General features: G+C 37.3%; 1 protein-coding gene across 10 annotated transcripts in view; it reads right to left on the reverse strand.

The window, feature by feature from the left end:
- LOC121318597 (ELKS/Rab6-interacting/CAST family member 1) overlaps positions 1 to 20917 on the reverse strand; it is a 369254-nt gene that overhangs the window by 39371 nt on the left and 308966 nt on the right. For 3 of the 10 annotated variants that reach the window (XM_041255451.1, XM_041255450.1, XM_041255449.1), the window contains one exon: positions 20697 to 20764. The exons of the other annotated variants lie outside the window; for them this stretch is intronic. In XM_041255451.1, the coding sequence (XP_041111385.1) occupies positions 20738 to 20764 (27 nt within the window). In that variant the 3' untranslated portion in view covers positions 20697 to 20737. The remainder of the gene's footprint in view (positions 1 to 20696; positions 20765 to 20917) is intronic. 10 annotated transcript variants of the gene reach the window in all.

Below are 20917 nucleotides of genomic sequence, written 5' to 3' on the forward strand. Positions count from 1 at the left end.
CATGTTTCTTCTGTGAAGCAATGTTAATCTCATGTTCTGTGAAGCAATGTCAATCTCACGTTTCTTCTGTGATGCAATGCCCTTCTCATGTTTCTTCTGTGAAGCAATGCCCTTCTCATGTTTCTTCTGTGAAGCAATGCCCTTCTCATGTTTCTTCTGTGAAGCAATGTTAATCTCATGTTCTGTGAAGCAATGTCAATCTCACGTTTCTTCTGTGAAGCAATGTCAATCTCATGTTTCTTCTGTGAAGCAATGTTAATCTCATGTTCTGTGAAGCAATGTCAATCTCACGTTTCTTCTGTGAAGCATTGTCAGTCTCATGTTTCTTGTGAAGAAATGTCAATCTCACGTTTCTTCTGTGAAGCATTGTCAATCTCATGTTTCTTCTGTGAAGCAATGTCAATTTCATGTTTCTTCTATGAAGAATGCCCTTCTCATGTTTCTTGTGAAGAAATGTCAATCTCACGTTTCTTCTGTGAAGCAATGCCCATCTCATGTCTCTTCTGTGAAGCAATGTCAATTTCATGTTTCTTCTATGAAGAATGCCCTTCTCATGTTTCTTGTGAAGAAATGTCAATCTCATGTTTCTTGTGAAGCAATGCCCATCTCACATTTCCTCATACTGGGAGGATAAATGTTCTTGGAATACTGTGGTTAATCCACAAATGAGGATGTCCGAAAAAGTGGTGATTGAAATAATAAAAGAAGCACTTATATAAACAGCATTCTATTGATTTAACAAATAGCTGATTACGACGGAATAGCTATCCTAATATCAAACTTAGGCTACCTAGCAACGCGGCAGAATTTGGAAAAATGCAAAATCAGCCGTTCATTCAGTCGTTGAATTTATATGAATGTAAAAGATTTAAAATTAATCTAGATCCAATATATATATAGATATATATATATATTATATAATATATATATACTATATATATATATATATATAGTCCCCTCCAATAAAAAAATCACAGAATTTGCTCCTGCCAAATTTTCAATTTTTTGCAAAGAAAATGAAAACTCAAACATTTGCTCCCTACTATCACTGTACATGTTACTAAAGCGCACACATTCTATTTGTATAGTGAGGAGTGTGGCGGGGTTTCAGTGCGAGCTTTAGTTCAGCTATGGAGAGATTCCTAAAGCCATCTTTAAGCCTATGTGAAAGGTCACAGAAATACAATTAGGACCTTGCTTGTACTCTCTGTGTTGCAGGTCCTGAAAGATGTAATTCTAATTATATATGGAAATACACACTTTTTTGTATGTGGTGTAGTAACATGAATGCTCAGAAAGGAAGGGGCGGCGAACTATATTAGATATTACCCGATTACTTGGGATGACAAGTAAATCATTACTTTCCCATTTGTTTTGTGGTATGTGATGGCAGCATTTTCACATTGTGCCTTGGTCAAATAAACAAAAAAGCTAGTTTATCAGCCAATCAGTGTCGTCCGTCACTGTTTCCAAGCGCTTGTCACAGCTTCCAAACTATTTCTATGTGGTGTCTTGATGTGGACACATTTTAAAATTACAATATTTTGGTGAACAACACATGTTTCTAAAAATACCCTGTTACATTTATACAAAAATGCTCCAAGCCTAGCACACATTTGTAAAACAGTGCATTTGTAAAATGTACCAATGCTAGCTAATTAAAACCAAGTGCACCACTACAATCTTATTCTGCTAGGCAAATGCTATTATTACTAATGTTGTTAAATATAGTCATATGTTTTGACCATAACTGTATGTAATTTATTTTTTAAGAATTGTTGTTTTAAGTATATTTTAAAGAATGGCATCCAATAGTCAGTGCTGTCAGAATTTTAAAAAAGTGAACTCTCTTTGCGTTATTGTACATGTTTTTCTTTCTTGTTTGATTTCCCTAAAATATGGCAAACATGTTTGTTCTGGGCTTTTTTCAGATTTTAGTAAGGTGATTTAAAAAAAAAAAAAAAAAAAAAAGAATTTAACTAACTGTGACTTACTTTTTCTTATTTATTTATACTCATTAACATTGTTCTTCATTCAAAAGTCACTGACGCAGAATTTTGCAGAAAACACTCTTTTCTCGTTTATCGTAGATTTCAGTGGGGACTAATATATAAATAAACACTCTGTTGCATTTACCACTAGAACATGTGTTGTTTAAACAGTGCTCCTTGTTTATTTCACTTTTCAGTGACTCACAAACCCGTAAACAGCACATGAACTATACTGTGTAGGAACCAGTTAATAATTCAGTGCTGTCTATATTTAATGTGCAAGTCAGAGAGCTAAATATAGGATGTTCTGTACAGCAATGGCCAAAAGTTTTGCATCAGCTAGAGCTTTAGGACTGAGACAATTAAAAAAAAAAAAAAAAAAAAAAAACTATATGGACATAATTGAAATCTTTAATTTAATATCATGTAATTAAAGACTAAACTACAACATTATATTGCAAAAGTCTACCAGAACAGTAGTATAGTATTTCATGTTAGATTTTGAAATGTCACATTTTTCGTTAAGAATATGGAAAACTATAAAGCATTATGTAAATGAATATATTAATGTAGAATTATTCAGAAGGGTTCAACTGACTTTGTGAACCAAAATGAGTTAACTGTATAAACTGATGCAAATATTTTGGCCATAGCCCAGGTAAAATGCAACTGTGATACGCTTACATACAGGCACATATATTTACTCATCACAGGGGAATAAAAAAAATTACAGTTCTGTAATTGTGTAAAATCTGTGTAAAATCCATTTCATCCACACTACTTCCATGTCTCCGGAGCATTTAAAATACAAGGAGGTTTGTGCTATTGAACTAGCCCTGGCGGGTGATCTTTGAGAGGATACTTCTTCTCTTCAATGCCTCGAGAGACATCACAGACTGAAGCCGCAGGACAGGCTCAAACCTCTAAATTACACTCCTAGCACATTGCATGAGCATTGCCAGCGGAGCAGGCCAGCCAGGGGCTGATGCACAGAGACATGTAATCAGGAGCAGCATTCCAATGCAAAGATGCCTTAGAGGCAACACGTGATTAGCAACAATTACGCTTATTAGATGAGACCTTTGTAGTTTTTTTTTTTCTTTTTCTGACAGGTACATGTTTTATGTGGGAGTTAAAAGTGGAAATCAAAAGTGGAGATAATCCACTTGTTGATAGTCATCTGAGGAGTTTGGGGAGTTTAAGCTTTCTGTCAGAACTTGATCAAGCAGCAATGGGATAGGGGATCTACAGAGACACCCTCTGTAGTAACTTTGAGGATGCAAAGCAGCAACACCCTGAGGCAATCCACAGAGAAGTTGAACCACGTGATATGAGAATTAAAATAATACATGTAGTATCAAGGCCTAGAAGCTTGACAGCCTAAACGGGGTCAAGACATCTTGTGTGTCCCTGTGAAAGTACAGCATTTGCTTTCATTGGCCTGGGTTGAATAAACCCACAGCAGTATTTCAAAGTGTCCAGCTGACCTCAGAATAAGCCTCTATGTGGGTTGAAATACATCAGTCTATGGTTAATTATTGCTATCATCAATTACCTATTAAGCACTCAATGGCTCTGAATTTAGAAATACTAAAGAAACTACAATTCGGTGACAAACTTTGACTTGAGGCATTGAAAAAGACCCTACTCTCTGCCATTGAATTTTTGTTTCTTTCAGTATTTTGAATGATTGCTGCATTCAATGGTAATACAAACAACTCACAGTCATGCCGTAGGCATTTAAAGGCATTTGGTCCAGGTATGAGACATCGGTTTTCGGAACTAATATATTCTTGTTGTTTGGAATCAGTTTGTATATAATTTTTCTGTTTAGTCATCACATCTTGGGGACTTGTTTAGATTCAATTTGTGCATCATTTATTTGCTGTTTCAGTCATCACATCCTGGTGGATTTTTAATACTCACTAGTATGCATCCCTGTGGTTTCAATACTAATCTCTAACGTGTGTTCTCTCTAAATACAGCTGGTACCCCAGAACCATTAACCTGTCCCCTTGAAACACTGCCCCAAGTGTACGTAATGTAATACTTATTGTATATCCACTAGGGGCAGACAAGCTAATGGTTACATTCTGATGATGTAAGAAGATATGTGTTAGTTCTATAGAGGTCACAAAGGTTCTTGAAACAGTATTTATACAGTATGCTTATTGATGTGTAAAGAATGTCAAAGTAGCCATCTACACTATACAAAAATAGGACTATGAAGAGCTACACCATGACACCAGCTTATGTAAAACACATTTTTTCCTTAACAAGTAACTGTGACACCTTTAATGTTCACTGGAGAAGAATGCTGTTTGAATCTGTGGTGTGTTCAGGAATAAAAAAATTAAAAAATCCACGCTCCTCCAAGCATCACCGCCGATGTTTCAAATTAAAAGAGTAAACAAACAGCTCACTGTTTTATTAACCGTGAGCAAAATAAATCTTCTCTTTCTTTGTATTTTAATTAGCCAAATAAAAAGCTGATTATTTGTTTTGAATGACCAGTGGTTTGATTTTTGAAGATGTTCTTTTTCTCGCAGAGGGGGCTGAGCATTCCTGGAACCTCTCAAAATCATGACATGAAGCCCTACCTGCCAGGAAGCTGCTAACACACAGCTGCATGCTGTTTGGATTTTGTCATTTTGTTTTAAACATGCACAACAGGGCTCTCTTGGCTGCAGTGATCTAGCCTCTTTCAAGTCCTGCTTACAGTATTTCAGCCCCCCATTCCCCACTCATCCAGACCTGTCCTTTAATTGCAATTCATTACTGCGAAACTATTACTGTCCTACTAAAGCCAGCTAGCACATCAAAGGACTGCATTGCCAACTTCTACTAAAACAACAATGCTTACTGCTTTGTGTTGTACATCTCCCTTTCGACAGGGCAGGCATAATTACCCACTGATGGGGACACAGCAGAGGCGGTCATACACACGTACGTTATTGGGAGTATCAGATAGTGGGATTACATGGAGGTGTCTCTTGTTAGTCACAATTACGTGTATCTTGACAACCACTTCCCTAATTCTGATTAAACTTGGTGTACTCACTCTTTAGCATATAATGGTACATCCACTATATGTCATTCTATACTATTCTGTAAGTAAAGCTGATATACTTCACGGTCATCAACTTTTTTTGTCATACTGACAGCTCTAATTTTGAATTTTTTAGTCGTAATGGGATAACGTTTCAGAGATAGGGAGAGAAACCAGCAACGTATATAAACATCGTCCTGTCAGGGCTTGAAACTGGAACTAGCCATGGCCCAGTACTTCGTTTCAAAACTTCCCTGGTTTGGGTTTATAATTGAAATGACCAGGTACCAGGAGTTTGAACAATCAGGGCCCTGGTAAACTGCTCTGAACTGACCACACCTTTCATCACAGTGTGAAGAAGTCACACCTGAGTCTGTAGGGTTACTAACAGGAGGTGCCTATGCAGCTATGAGGGAGGAACAATGTATTAATCAATCTCCTGGCTCTAGATAATTTAATTCTTTAAGGACCGGGATCGTTAATTCGATCATAACGTAGTGGGCTTCTAGGACCGTGATCGAGTACACGATACAAAAAAGCACTACGTTTTGATCACTCACAGGGCCACTGTAATTTCCATTACAGGCTTGAAACACCTATCAATGCATAGGGGAGTGACGTTCACTTCCTCATAGTTTTATTTTCGTGTGACGTCACTGAGAGGGGCATTCAGTGTCCAAAGGGTGGAAACAGTTTGCAGCAGCTTGGCAGAGACAAAAGCAGAAAAAAATCATTACAGGAACTTGTTTAGAGTTAAAAAAAAAAAAGGGGGAAACACTGTAAATATATATATGCGTGTGTGTGTGTGTATATGCATTTTACATTTCAAACTATCAAGAAACGACTGGATATAGCAGATACTATTTCATGAACTAAATTTATCAAGTACGTTTTTTTCCTTATTACTGATAATAATAGAATGGAATAACTATTATTTAATATATATATATATATATATATATATATATATATACAGTGCCTTGCAAAAGTATTCAGACCCCTGACCAATTCTCTCATATTACCGAATAACAAATGGTATGTTGAAATTTCATTCTGTTTGATATTTTATTTTTAAACACTGAAACTCAGAATCAATTATTGTAAGATGACATTGGTTTTATGTTGGGAAATATTTTTAAGAAAAATAAAAAACTTAAATATTTTCAACCCCCATATATTAATATTTGGTAGAGCCACCTTTCACTGCAATAACAGCTTTAAGTCTTTTGGGGTAAGTATGTACCAGCTTTGCACACAGTGTCGGAGTGATTTTGGCCCATTCTTCTTGGCAGATTTGCTCCAGGTTGTTCAGGTTGATTGGATGACGCTTGTGGACCGCAATTTTCAAATAGTGCCACAGATTCTCAATGGGATTGAGATCAGGACTTTGACTGGGCCACTGTAGGACATTCACCTTTTTGTTCTTGAGCCACTCCAATGTTGCTTTGGCCTTGTGCTTGGGATCATTGTCCTGCTGAAAGGTGAATTTCCTCCAAAGCTTCAGTTTTTTAGCGGACTGAAGCAGATTCTCTTGCAATATTTTCCTGTATTTTGCTCCATCCATTCTTCCTTCAATTGTAACAAGATGCCCAGTCCCTGCTGATGAGAAGCATCCCCACAGCATGATGCTGCCACCACCATACTTCATTGAAGGGATGGTGTGTCTTGAGGCGTGGGCAGTGTTAGGTTTGCGCCACACATAGCGTTTTGAGCTTTGGCCAAAAAGCTCTATCTTGGTCTCATCTGACCACAAAGCCTTTTCCCACCTCGCAGCTGGGTCACTCTCATGCTTTCTGGTGAACTCCAGGTGTGCTTTCAGATGGTACTTTTTGAGTAATGGTTTCTTTCTTGCCACCCTCCCATACAGGCCAGTGTTATGCAGAGCTCTTGATATGGTTGACTGGTGCACCATTACTCCACTCCCAGCCACTGAACTCTGTAGCTCCTTCAAAGTGATTGTTGGCCTCTCTCTGGCTTCTCTCACAAGTCTCCTCCTTCTTGTTTGAGTGCTGAGTTTTGAGGGACGACCTTTTCTTGGCAGTGCCTGATTATTGATCCAACTGTGCTCACTGGGATATCCAAACACTTGGATATTATTTTGTACCCTTTCTCTAATCTATGCATTTGTGTTACTTTATCTCTAACTTCTGTAGAATGCTCTTTGGTCTTAACTTTCCTTCAGATTCACAGCCTTACCAATGATCCTTCAACAGTGGGGTTTTTATCCAGAAAATGTGACAGCAACTTTAATGGTTCACAGGTGGAGGCCAATGGTAAGGTAATTGTGTCCTCGTTAGGGCAATTTATTTCATCGGTGCAAACTGGGAGCTTCCACAGCACAGGGGCTGAATACTTATGCAAGCAAGATATTTCAGTTTTTTATTTTTCTTAAAAATATTTCTCAACATAAAACCAATGTCACCTTACAGTAATTGATTCTGAGTTTCAGTGTTTAAAAAAAAAAAACATCAAACAGAACGAAATTTCAATGTACCATTTGTAATTCGGTAATATGAGAGAATTGGTCAGGGGTCTGAATACTTTTGCAAGGCACTGTATATATATATATATATATATATATATATATATATATATATATATATATATATATATATATATATATATATATGTGTGTGTGTGTGTGTGTGTGTGCACTGTTTTATTATTATCATTTGTAATATATATGTTTGTGTTTTGTGCGGACGGACAAAAGCCGTCCGATATTATTACTTGTTGTGTGAGACCGGCGAAAAGCCAGTCTCATAACAGTCACATGAATGGGGTTAAAATCCCCATTCATAAAAACCTCGTGCAGAAGGTGACCATCTCCCAAGTTAATTCATTGATTAATTGTTGCTAACCGGGAGGTTGTCACCTCTATAAAAGCCTGCACCTTTCTGGAGTGTCAGAGGAGAGAAACGAATTTAAGTAAAAGGAATATAACAATTGCTAGCGTTCTGGTTTATACACCAGCATAATACTTGTTTTGTTGCTATTTATTATTTGTTTATATGTTTGGCCAACACGCCTTTTGTTTTATGTATTTTGTTTATTCAAGTATTTTGTTTTATTATTTAATAAAGTACTGAGCGCTGTAGCGCCTCAGGGTCACCGCCATTCCGTGTTTTGGTTTCATGTTCTGGACTGATGTCACCACTGCAAGCCATCCTGGTCACAGGCACCATTTCAGATTTTGGGGGACGGGGACGGACTTTAAGCAGGGTCCAGGGACACTTTATTAAGTAAGTATTTTTTTGCTTATTTCCTATATATTTTTTTATAAATCATACAATAACAGAACAAATAGGCCCAGTACCAAATAAAGCCTTATTTTTAAGCTTATACAGTGCGTATAGTAAGTATTCAGCCCCCTTGGACATTTTCATTTTCACAGAAACGTTAATGCATTTAAATGGGATTTTCCTTTGATTTACATAGCCTACTCAACACTTTGAAGAGGCAAGAGAATTTTTATTGTGAAACAACAGTTAATGAAAAAAATAAATAAAAATGAAATGTTTTTTTTAGATGAGTATTCACCCCCCCTGAGTCAACACTTGGTAGAACCACCTTTGGCAGCAATTACAGCTGTGAGTTATTTGGGGCAAGTCTCAGCCAGATTTGCACATGTGGATCGTGCAATATATTCGCCAATTCTTCTTGGCAAAATTGTTCAAGCTCTGTCAAGTTAGATGGGGATCGTTGATGGACAGCAATCTTCAAGTCTTGCCACAGATTCTCAATCGGATTCAAGTCCGGGCTTTGACTGGGCCATTCTAGGACATTCGCTTTTTTGTTTTTAAGCCACTCCAGTGTCGCTTTGGATCTGTGCTTGGGGTTATTGTCTTGCTGAAAGGTGAATCTCCGTCCCAGTCTTAGGTCTTTTGCAGACTCAAGCAGGTTTTCCTCAAGGATTTGCCTGTATTTAGCTCCATCCATTTTGCCCTCCATTTAACTTATTGTATGAATTCTGGAGGCAATTGTTTGCACCTGAGCTTATTTAGGAGTGTCACAGTAAAGGGGGTGAATACTTATCTAATGAAGACTTTTCAGGTTTTTATTTACTGATTTTTTTTTCACCCCCCCATTTTTTCACACATTGCAAGTGTTGAGTAGGTTGTGTAAATCAAATGATAAAAAAACCAATTTAAATGCATCAAGATTTCAGGTTGTAACACAACAAACTGTGAAAACATCCAAGGAGTGGTGAATACTTCCTATAGGCACTGTATATACGTTCAGAACACACAGGAGATAATATAATAAGATATTACTGATCCCATAGCCTTGAGGTAGCAATCTTGGGGGTCTTAACACAGATATCAGTCTCATAGTTTGACACATTGTGCACTACTCTTAATAGAGACTTTGATATATAAAATAAAATCTACTTACCCCTGCAATGACTTCTTACCATGTTCCGAAATTGAAGCATTTGTGTTGATTAGGCTACAATACAGTTTATAATGGATTTGTAAATAATTCTCTCAAGGTTGCAAAAATGTAAATAATCAGGTAATTTAAGACCTATTTATTTATTTTTTTAGTTCTGTATTATTTTTTTCTTTCAAAAAACGAACAAAACACAGGAAGATTTATACTTTAGTTAATACTTAATTGATTGTCTACAAGTAGAGTTAACATACTTGATGGGTAAACAGTAACTGTCCGTAACATTTCAATGTCAATTATCTTCTATTTTAAATGAACACACTATTGCTGTATATAACACATATTACCAATCAATCTGAATTTCTAAAGCAATGTTGATGCTGAAATTGTAACAGAAACACCCTTTCACTATTTGTGTGACTTTTAGCTTTCCTGCAGAATACTTTGCAATTTGAGTCTGGGAACATGTCTACTACAGATTTGCTGAACTAGTCACAACATGTGAAGGTCTCTGCATATGTAACTTTCTTGATCTCTGTTTTTCCTTTGGCAATGAAAGATGTTATTGAAGCGCTGGTTATCTGAGTGTCACTGGCTTTTTGGTGTTTTTGTTTTAAAATCAGTCTGGCATAGTTTACAGAAAGTATGTATTTTACTAACATTGCTTAGGATTATGAGAACATGTTGTGGTCCAAGCTTGAAATTTGCATCAATATATAGATTTTATTTTACCGGACGAGAAGGGCTAACACACGCGCACCCATCATAGATGGTTAACGATGCATGCCTGCCAAAGGGCTCCCCTGGGTCCTAAACCCTGCTGGGTACAGATGGGGATTGCAGTAACCACAGACAGTACATGTCTTTTACAGAAATTAAAGGCTTGCTGTCATAAAGAGGAGAAAATTTATCCTAGGAGTTGTCTGGGAGAAGTGTCCAAAAAATGTGAGTGTCCTGGCAAATAAAGGAGAGTCACCAGATCTGTATTATTGTGTATTGTTCCTAAAATTAAAAAAAATGAGCCCATCTTGAGGCACTGTGTAATTCTCTGTTGCCCTCTGCTACCCACTTCTAAATGTGACATCCCAATAGAGTTTATAAGTTTAAAATAAATAAACTACCTCACTTAAAATACATTAGACTAGTAAGAGTAAACAAGGCTGTATAGTTATCAATTGGGAATTCCTTTCTTGTAGCCCTAAAGTGAAGTATCTTTCTGCTCAACAGATGAAGTCATTTGCTCTACAGATAAGAACCATCTGCTCGCTGAGCTACCTAAGTGCAGACGACTGTGGAATCGAGCACACTTAGCTGTTCTCTGAGGCTTACAATACCGTAGCTGGGTGTTAAGAGTACCCAAGCCATCTCTGTGTGCTGACCTCACAAACCAGCTACTCCTACAGCTCTTATTCCAGCCTCATGCAAATCTTTAGGAAAACTTCCAAGGCACACACGTCAGAGGCCAGTGAAAGACCCCCAGACAGACAGTTTTGTGAAATATTGGGTTGCCTGCACGATAACCCCCTAATGTGCCACACACATGCTGATTCTCCCCTTCTATTTTTAAGAGCAATGGCCCCACAGAATGCCCAGTGAGATGTACAGTGTTATCACTTCTGACACACTCCCTCAAAGGTCAAGAATCTATAAAAAGGCTGGAAGAGCTGGAGTGAGGTCATAAAGAATTCCAGGCGTGACCTCCCCCTGCTTGACCTCTGCATGGAGCAGAGGTAGATTTAAAGGCAGGCTTCACTTAATGACTGGATGGGTTTGTTTGTTAGCTCTTACAGACAGACAAGTCCTCAGTGATAGGAATATCTAACAATTATAATGAAAAATACTAAAAGGCAGACCAATGTTTCTACTATAGTTCCTGCATCACTGTCAGATTTCTGAAGATTTCTCAAAGCATGGCTCATCATCCCGTAACTATGCAGAGAAGATGGCACTTCAAAGCACGGCTTATCCAGTAACTGTGCAGAGAAGGTGGCACTTCGAGGCACGGCTTATCATCCAGTAACTGTGCAGAGAAGGTGGCACTTCGAGGCACGGCTTATCATCCAGTAACTGTGCAGAAAAGGTGGCACTTCGAGGCACGGCTTATCATCCAGTAACTGTGCAGAAAAGGTGGCACTTCGAGGCACGGCTTATCATCCAGTAACTGTGCAGAGAAGGTGGCACTTCGAGGCACGGCTTATCATCCAGTAACTGTGCAGAGAAGGTGGCACTTCGAGGCACGGCTTATCATCCAGTAACTGTGCAGAGAAGGTGGCACTTCGAGGCACGGCTTATCATCCAGTAACTGTGCAGAGAAGGTGGCACTTCGAGGCACGGCTTATCATCCAGTAACTGTGCAGAGAAGGTGGCACTTCGAGGCACGGCTTATCATCCAGTAACTGTGCAGAGAAGGTGGCACTTCGAGGCACGGCTTATCATCCAGTAACTGTGCAGAGAAGGTGGCACTTCGAGGCACGGCTTATCATCCAGTAACTGTGCAGAGAAGGTGGCACTTCAAGGCACGGCTTATCATCAAGTAACTGTGCAGAGGTGGCAGCACTTAGAAGGGAAGTTTAAAGTACAGCTGGCAAGTAGCTTTAAATGGCATTTTCACAGCTTTTGTTTTATTAACCCCTTCTGTTTTTATGATATTTGCAATCATTCTGATTAGTTCCGAGTTGTGTCGTTCGAATATTGTGCTATATAGATTTTGTTTTCCCTTACTACCAAGTGCTTTGAACAGTTTAGAAAAGCCCATGACATTACTCAAGTTGATGTTACTTCTTATTTTAACTGTACTTCCTTATTCTGGTTAGTGGATTCTGTGCTGTTATAACATAAGCTACATTGACATGACTATGACTTGAATAAACCCATAATAAAATAGCAGGGACTCCATTTGTGTATAATAAAGCGGGTTCTGAGACCGGTCAACCTGGGAGATTAAGACGGGCATGTTAAAGTTGAGTATTCAGAGTAGTAATGACATTTATTAATCAGTAGCAAGCACAGGGGCAGACGGTATCCCAATGCTACCCCAAATACCCCCTTCTATAACTATTAAACACTCAACAGTGCTGAATTTACAAAGTTTGGGGGGTTTTTTTGACATTGAAAAAGACTTCTAGTTGAAAGGTTTGGTCAGTGAATTTTATTAAAAGCTTCTTTTACTATTAGTATTACTTGCTGGTAGGTAGTTTATACCAATACAGTGACATGCATATAATCACCTGACCTTATTCTTCAGTAAAAACTGTTACAGTTGCTACTGTTGGAGACATATTGGTTTGATTATCAGTCCTAGAACAATGTCCAGCCTACCAGAGAGCAGAACCTGTAATAACTTGTTCTGTGGCTTCCTTGAATCATGTTGAGCAGTTTCTCATGCACCCTGTAACGCAATCCCGTCTACTGATGCACGGTGTTCCCATTACCAGTTTATTACAGTTTTTTAAGTAGTGTTTATCCTTACCAGTTAACAGGCTCTGCAGATTTCTTCCCACCCAGGAGGCACAATGGTTTCTGTTTGAAAGGACCAAGATACAAGCAGGGGGGCTTTGCAGAACTAAGTCATCTTAGTAATCTGACTTACAACACATCATTCACAGGAATACTGCCAAAGACTAACTTGGTCTTGCGTTCGCATGGCAGTTTAGACTAGAGGACTAGGAGGTGTCTAGAACCTCAGGCAAAAAATAAAAAATTCAACTGTACTTCACATTTAGTATCATGCACTACACAATATACTGCAGTTATCTGCATGTGTGCTTCTGTGGTGGAATACAGATAATTCAGGAAAGCATTCCGGTCCAATGTGCTTTCCCAGAAGCAATTTGGTACAATTCAAGTTTGAGCACACACCAATGGCCACTTTTACCCTCTGCTTTATATTTTCAAAAATCACATTATGATGAGACTGTATCATTTAGGCTGGCCATATACAGCATCATGGTTTAAATATAGCTAATATTTTTCCTATAGAGTCTCCTGTTCCAAACAGAGAGGACAAATACATAATTCCCTTCAAATAATTGACAACTGCTTTGTGAAAAACAAGCACATTTACATGCCAAACTTATTCATTTAGCAGGAAGTGTCTGAACTTGGTACATCATGGAGGCTGTAGTTCCTTTACAGAGATTTATATGCACTGATATAATGGTACTTGCACTGTAAGCATAAAGAAATAAAACCAATCTTTGCACAAAACAAGGCTTGGCTGTTTAATAATGGGCCTGAATGTGATTGAATCAGTATGATTAAAATGCAACAGAAAAACAAACCAGTGATAAATAACACAGACTAAACGTCTATAGGTAGTAAAGTCAGTGGAATTCACAGCTATGTCAACTTTACTAATATCTATGTTTTTCAATGGTTTCAATTAAAGACAAAAGTTGCCTTGTAGGTATTTACCTAAAAAAAAAGTAAGTATATAAAACATACAAAACAAATACACATTTTTAAAAGCTTTGGAAAATTTAAGTACTTTGTTTATAGATTAAAAATAATAAACACATTTCGAAAGACACACAACATGGTCAGCAAGAAACAAACACAAAAACTTTTACCTGAATAATCCAAAGCTATGACATAGTGTACTAGCAAAATGAAATGTCACTGACTGCCACCCACCCCGATAGCAGTTTACAGAACATCTTTAATAACCCTGATCAACATCTGTGCTAACAACATCTGGTCAAACTGAAAATGGCAGAAAAAGAAAACTGTCCTTAAAGATTTATACCAAGGTCAACTGCGAACAGAAAACAACAAGAAAATACAAACACAGCACAGAAAGCCTTTGCAGACATTCAGAAAATTAAACTACACCTAACTAGCCTGATGTCAGCAGGATCCCACAAACTCATCACACTTCCCAGTGGCGAGCGAGATCCTGGCCAATTTCATACAGCGTGTCTGCAAGAAAGATGCCGAGGAATACCAACTTTTTCTCTAAGAGGCAAAGCAGGCAGTATAGACATGTTTTGCTCTCCATAACTACAAACCTATACTGTACCTGTAGCTATCCTGTTTAATGATTCTTATTTAACTATATATTATGAAAAAAGAATTACAGGCTGCTGTAAAATCCAAGCAGCTTCACCAAAACTCAAGAGAAATATTTTGAAAGGGAAAGTCTCTCAGAAAACAGACAAACGCTCATCAGCATACTTTTAGACAGTTCTGTAAATGTACTTCTAATTACTGCATCCAACACTCTGCATGTATGGTGGATAAGTCACTTTGCGTTCTATGTATTTCCTTGCCCACTGGTTTTCAGTGGTGGATGTTTCAGCGCTGTCAACAGGTAAAATAATCGCCTTGGGAGGGAAGAATAATTAAAGGCAAAAAAAATCAAACAGTGATGATGATGATGATGATGATGACGATGATGATTAAGAAGCTGAAAGTGAGATTAAAGTGCCACCAACAATTAAACAAAAAAGAAAAAGTTAATATAGGAATCAAATAAAAAAAAACAAAAGAAAAACAAGGTAGTGTCTTACACAAATATTTGGATGCAAACACAAAAATGACCAGTACGCAAGGTTTGAAAACAAACACAAATTTATATATACTTTGGGCTCTTCTTCAGTTTGATCATATATTCTTTTTTCGTAATTAGATTTTTAAAAAAAAATTGAAAGTTTATTCGCAGTCCATTTCGATTTGGTCCGCCTTCCAATTGTATTGATTATTAGTGATTGCTGCTGCAGTGGATTGGCCTGGCAGGCATTAAGGCCGCCGACCAGCAAAGCAATCTCAGGCAATTGAAGTGATAAGCAGTCTTATTTGTAATTTAAACAGAAACCTGGTGCGAGTGTGAAATGTCACAGTTATCTTTACTGATGTATTCTTCTTCTTCAGAATCCCTTTGCATATTGTTTTCTGTTTTAGTCATCACATCCTGGGAACTTTGTCAAAACTCAGAAGTTAAAAGCACCCATGTGACCTCTTGTACAGCAGAGTGTAACCATTAAACTGCCCTGGCCTGCAACACTGCCCACAGTGAATGTAAGAAAAGCCACATTTATTCTTTGTGGTATCTTTTAGTGATTACATCTACACTTGTGTTGCCAAGGGGACAGGCTAACAGTTACACTGTGGTGGACCAGCTGTACTTAGAGAAAAGACATGTTTGAGAACTCTTTTGAGGCCACTGGGTGTTTTAAACTTTTGAGTTTTAAAAAGACACCAGGATGTGATGAGTGGAACAGAAACAATATATCAAGCGATATGCCAAGTACCACGTTGTTCTATGAGGTGGTTGTATGGATTTGTATTCATTCTTAGATTTCCAAAAAAAATAGGTCACTTAAACGGTGGAAGAAATCAAAGATGTATTATTAGAGTTGGATTATTGAATTCTTTGAGGAAACCAACAATAAGCAATTAGGCAATTCACAGAGGTTGAATTCCATTCTGGCAGCTAAAAAATGGATCATTTGGAATAATGCTTTTTTATTAAATATTAAAATAAATATAATATTCTTGCTCATAACAGTTGATCTGGAAGAACTTAGGTGAATTACCTCAGAGGTTTGGGTTGTAAGAGGTTTCATATTGAGAAATTCAAAGCAAAACAGACTAATACATTGCAGTGATAATTAACTTCTTGTAGTGCTTTCCTGCATACTCAAACACCCACCTAAATGTATAATTTACACAAATTTTTCTCTCCTAAACACAGCTTTCTAACCTTTGAACAGCTGGTAATTAATATATCAAGTGCTGATATGCTTCTTCCTAAAGGGTCTTTTTGAAATGAGCTTCCCTAATATTCTTCTGCCAGGGAGTCATTTTCCAAGATTCCCTACAGTGGGATGAGTCTGGAGGGCACTGGACACACGGTTGTATAAAAAGGAAGTGGTACCAAAGAGAAATTCTAACAATGGTGCTTCTTTCTCTATTATGGGAGGACCTGGAAAAACTACTTCATTTTTTTTTTTTTTGGCAGATGGATTTTTAATTTGAAGAACTTTAAAAGGCGGGGGGTCGGGGATGGTTTGGAGCACTGAAACCTGCAAACAGCAATCCAACCCTGGCATAGCCTTACAGGACATTAAACAGATACCTCCATTCCTCCCTACTTCTAGGTCAACCGTGGACCAAAAAACTATGTTTATGTAATAATTGAAATATATAGCCTCCTGTAATAGAGGGTTTGAGCTATTTCTACAGGGTCTGATCCTGCCCTTCCCAGACAGTACAGTGGAAGCTCTAGAGCTAACACAATCATACCCAGTGACCCTCCCCTCCTCCACATACATAGATTGAGTGTGTTTGTGTCTGTGTGAGTGTGTGTGTGTTTGTGTCTGTGTGTGTGTGTGTGTTTGTAGGTTTATAATGCTTGCTGGGTCAAAAAAGTCTGCACAAGGAAGGAAAGTGTGACAAAACCTACCTTACGAGGACACAGGCCAAGCCCTTGTAGTGTTCAAACAGATATTAAACTGTCATTACTGTTTTTTAAAACAAACTAAAAGCCCAAACATTTTGTTTGTTGTTGACTTTCACCCTGTGTGGAGTTTAAAATATAGTGAGTCAATAGCCCTCATAAGTCCTCATGAATACTATAAACAAACATGTGTATGTGTGAGTGTGTGTGGTGGAGGGGGTCTGGGTCTGGGTTTGGGTTTGGGAGGTGTAGCACAGATGTGGTCACAACTGCATCATTTTTAAGTGTCTTTTTAATGCATTTTGACATTAGCTGGAAACATTTTGTACTTGGTCTGAGGTGGGGTGACTGGGCTACTCATTTGCTGTTTTCCTGTGCATTATAGTGTGTTTTGATTTATAAAACAGTTTAATTGCATTGCCTTTGCCTAGCCCTGACCATTGTGATATAGTGTAGTTCTGGGCAGATACTAGACCTTTTAGAAAAGGTGGTGGAAGGTTTCATACTACCAGTTTAAATCCAGCACACCATTCCATAAATACAGTTGTAGTCAAAAGTTTACATACCAGAATGGAAATGTATAATTTCAGTAAATTTCTTGAAAAATATTTTGTAGCAAAAGTTTTGCTTTTGTGGATGAGGGAAAAAAGTTACAATAAATAGATGTCTACAATTCTTTATTTCAGCAATTTTTTTGCAAAACTCCAAAAATGCTCATTCAAAAGTATTCATACCTTTTGATGCTATGATAGTGTTGTCTACAAGGTGTTTGAAATTTCAATACGATAATGCAGAAATAATTCTAGAAAAGTCTAAAACATGCTGGATTGTAGGTGAACATTCTTAGAGACAATAAAAGGGTTAGGCATAGGATGATTGCTGTCATTACGAATAAGTCAATATGGGAAAAGGTAAAGAGCTATTTGAAGACCTTAGGCAGAAAATGATTTACTGTCATAAAGCTGGAGAAGGATACAAGAAGATTTCCAAGCACCTGAGTATCCCAATTTCAACATATTATCAAGAAGTACAAGACTCATGGTACTATCACAACGCTTCATCGGTCTGGAAGAAAGAAGGTTTTTTCACCAAGAACAATTAGAAGAATTGTGAGGAAGGTTAATAAAAATCCAAGATTGACTGCCAAAGATATTCAAAGTGAATTGGGTCGAGTATTGAATGGTGAAGGTCTCCATAATTGCAGGCCAAGGAAAAAGCCACTCTTAGGAAAACGTCACAAGGACAATCGCTTAAAGTTTGCAAAACGGCATTGGAATGATGGATATGAGTTCTGGTCAAAGGTTTTGTGGAGTGATGAATAAAGTCTGAGCTATTTAGTCACACTGATAGTCAATATGTTTGGAGAAAGTCTGGTGAGGTGTACAAAGAAAAGAACACCATGCCTACTGTCAGGCATGGAGGTGGTAATGTCCTTCTATGTGGCTGTTTTTCCTCTAATGGCACAGGAAGTTTAATTCCAATACATGGTAGGGCTGCTACGATTAAATCGAAAATCAATTCAATTCAATTCCTCCTTATATACATCAATATAAATATTGGATAATCAATTCCATAATTACATTTGTGTAATGTGCATAGTTAATAACATTATTTAAGTTTATCAACAAAACTGCACCGAACACTTGCTATTTACAGTTATTCTGCCCTGCCCAGCCATAGACAAGCAGTGGGCGTGCTCTTCTTCTCCTGCTCGTGTTAACTAGCATCTGATTTGCTGGTCCCATCCTACCAGCGAATCAGTTTTGAAAATGCTTTATAAGTATGCCCCTCTGTGTATTGACTGTATAAACGAACAAAAAAAAAAAAAGAAAAAAGTGCGCCACCTTGAATCCAGATCAGGACGACAGGCTTGTATTCCTGGTAAACAGCCTAGCAATAAATTGTGCACATTGAAGAAAACTGAGTGTACATAGTGTAGGCTTCTCTGGAGAACAATATTCAATAAAATTTAAAAAATAAATAAATAAACAAACGATAGTGATGGTAAACGCAATTTTGGAGAAAGGATCAGCTAGTGAGTATGCATGTTGTGGTAAGTAAATCAATGTATTATTATTATTATTATTATTATTATTATTATTATTATTATTATTATTATTATTATTATTATTATGTTTTAGGCAGGGATTTCAGCATTGTGTGTTTCACAGATAGTGAAGGTTAGGTGGTACAGTATTAACAAGATGCAATGCGTGATGCTGCAGCTATCCCTGAATAAAACAGTTTTCATAAACTTGTGTCTAGTTTACGTAGATTACATTCCAAAGTACTGTAATCTGTTTGGAATAAATATTTTAGTAACACTCCTGTAGTATATTAAACTTGCTTTAGGCTTGTTGCAAATGTGTAACCCTTCACATTCAATTGTTGTGCACAAGCTTTTACTTAACTGCAATGATATTAAAATAATAACTTTGCAGGGAGAGGAATGCACCGAAAACATGTGGTACAATGATCAATATTTACTAGAACGATTATATTTTGTGTGCCAAATTAATCGATTGCTATTTTGAGGCTTAACTGACAGCCCTGATACATGGTAAAATAGATTCTATAGCATACCAAAAGATACTGGCCAAACACCTGAAACCCTCTGCTACAAAACTTGGTTTAAAGCGCAACTGGATGTTCCAAACACAACAATGATCCAAAGCACACACCACAATCTACTTCAGAATGGTTAAAAATAAAATCAAGGTTCTGGAATGACCTAGTCAAAGTCCCGATCTAAATCTGACTGAGAATCTTTGGTATGAGTTGAAGAAGGCTGTGCACAAGAGAATTGGAAACATTTTGCGTTGAAAAATTGTCAAAAATCATTAAAGAATCATGCTAAATGCTCATTGGCAAATATCCAAATAGCTTAAAAGAGGCTGTTGTTGCTAAAGGTGCCTCAACTAGTTATTAATTAAATTTTTCTTCTCAGAGTATGAATACTTTTGAATTAGCATTTATGGAGTTTTGCAAAAAAATTCCTGAAATAAATAATTGTAGCTTTTTTTCCTCCTCCACAAAAGCAAAAATTTTGCTACAAAAGATTTTTCCTATAATTATTTGTTTTCAAGAAATTTAAAAAAATTATACATTTCCATTGGGGTATGTAAACTTTTGACTACAACTGTATATATGAATTGCTGACTATGAGACCAGGGTTAGAGACTTTAAACTGGCTGAACTGTTTTAATTAGTTTTTTGACTAAATCAAGTAAATTAATTCCTGCCTTGCCCATGGTGTCATGGAGTAATGAGATTATATGAGGACATTTATACACAATATGCAATCCCAGCTTTGAAAACTGCTCTGTAAACTCACTGTGTGGGGTAAAGATTCTTATTCAGCTAAGCACACAATCTGAGCATCTATTTCAAATTAATTCTCTGATTTCTGTGTGGGTGTATTATCTCAATAGGGTGTTTTTCTTACCAGGTTTGTGTGTAACTCAATTTTTGAACATCAATTTTACGGTGATTGTTTACTTTATTCTTTGATAAAAAGTCAATAGCAACAAGTAATCCATGTGACCTTCTTTAATAGAGCCGTGACTTAACTTTGATTAAAGTAATACAAGTGTTCTCAATACAGGTGAAGCCTGTTGGATATACTGTATGTGCAGTTTGATTTCAAACCTTGTCCAAAACGCAACAATAAAAAAAGAGGTGTTCACAAACTTCTGATCACAACAGGATTTCAATGGTGAAAGGAGCAAACACAATGCCATGGCTGCGATAAGCAAATTCCGGAAATTAAACAACAATTTAAAAAGATGCAAGTGATTGGTGGGAAAAAAAAAAATCAATACAAATTAGTTTGTTTTTGGCAAGCTTTGTTCTATAAAAAGGTGCTCACCCTTCGGAACAAAATGGCTGCTTGTGAGAGCATCTGATTGGCTATGCCCAAATGCCCTCCTCATCATCCTATTGGTTGAGAGATGGCAAGGTTTTGCCCAGTGCAGCATGGGATTGAAACAAGAGTTGGTTAGTGTTATACACAGGTAATGTTAAGAAAGGTAATTAAGAAAGAATCAATGAAGCTGCAGTATTCCTATCAAGAAGATTAATCAGCAATAT

The sequence above is a fragment of the Polyodon spathula genome, chromosome 7, assembly GCF_017654505.1.
Source record: "Polyodon spathula isolate WHYD16114869_AA chromosome 7, ASM1765450v1, whole genome shotgun sequence".
NCBI lineage: Eukaryota > Metazoa > Chordata > Actinopteri > Acipenseriformes > Polyodontidae > Polyodon > Polyodon spathula.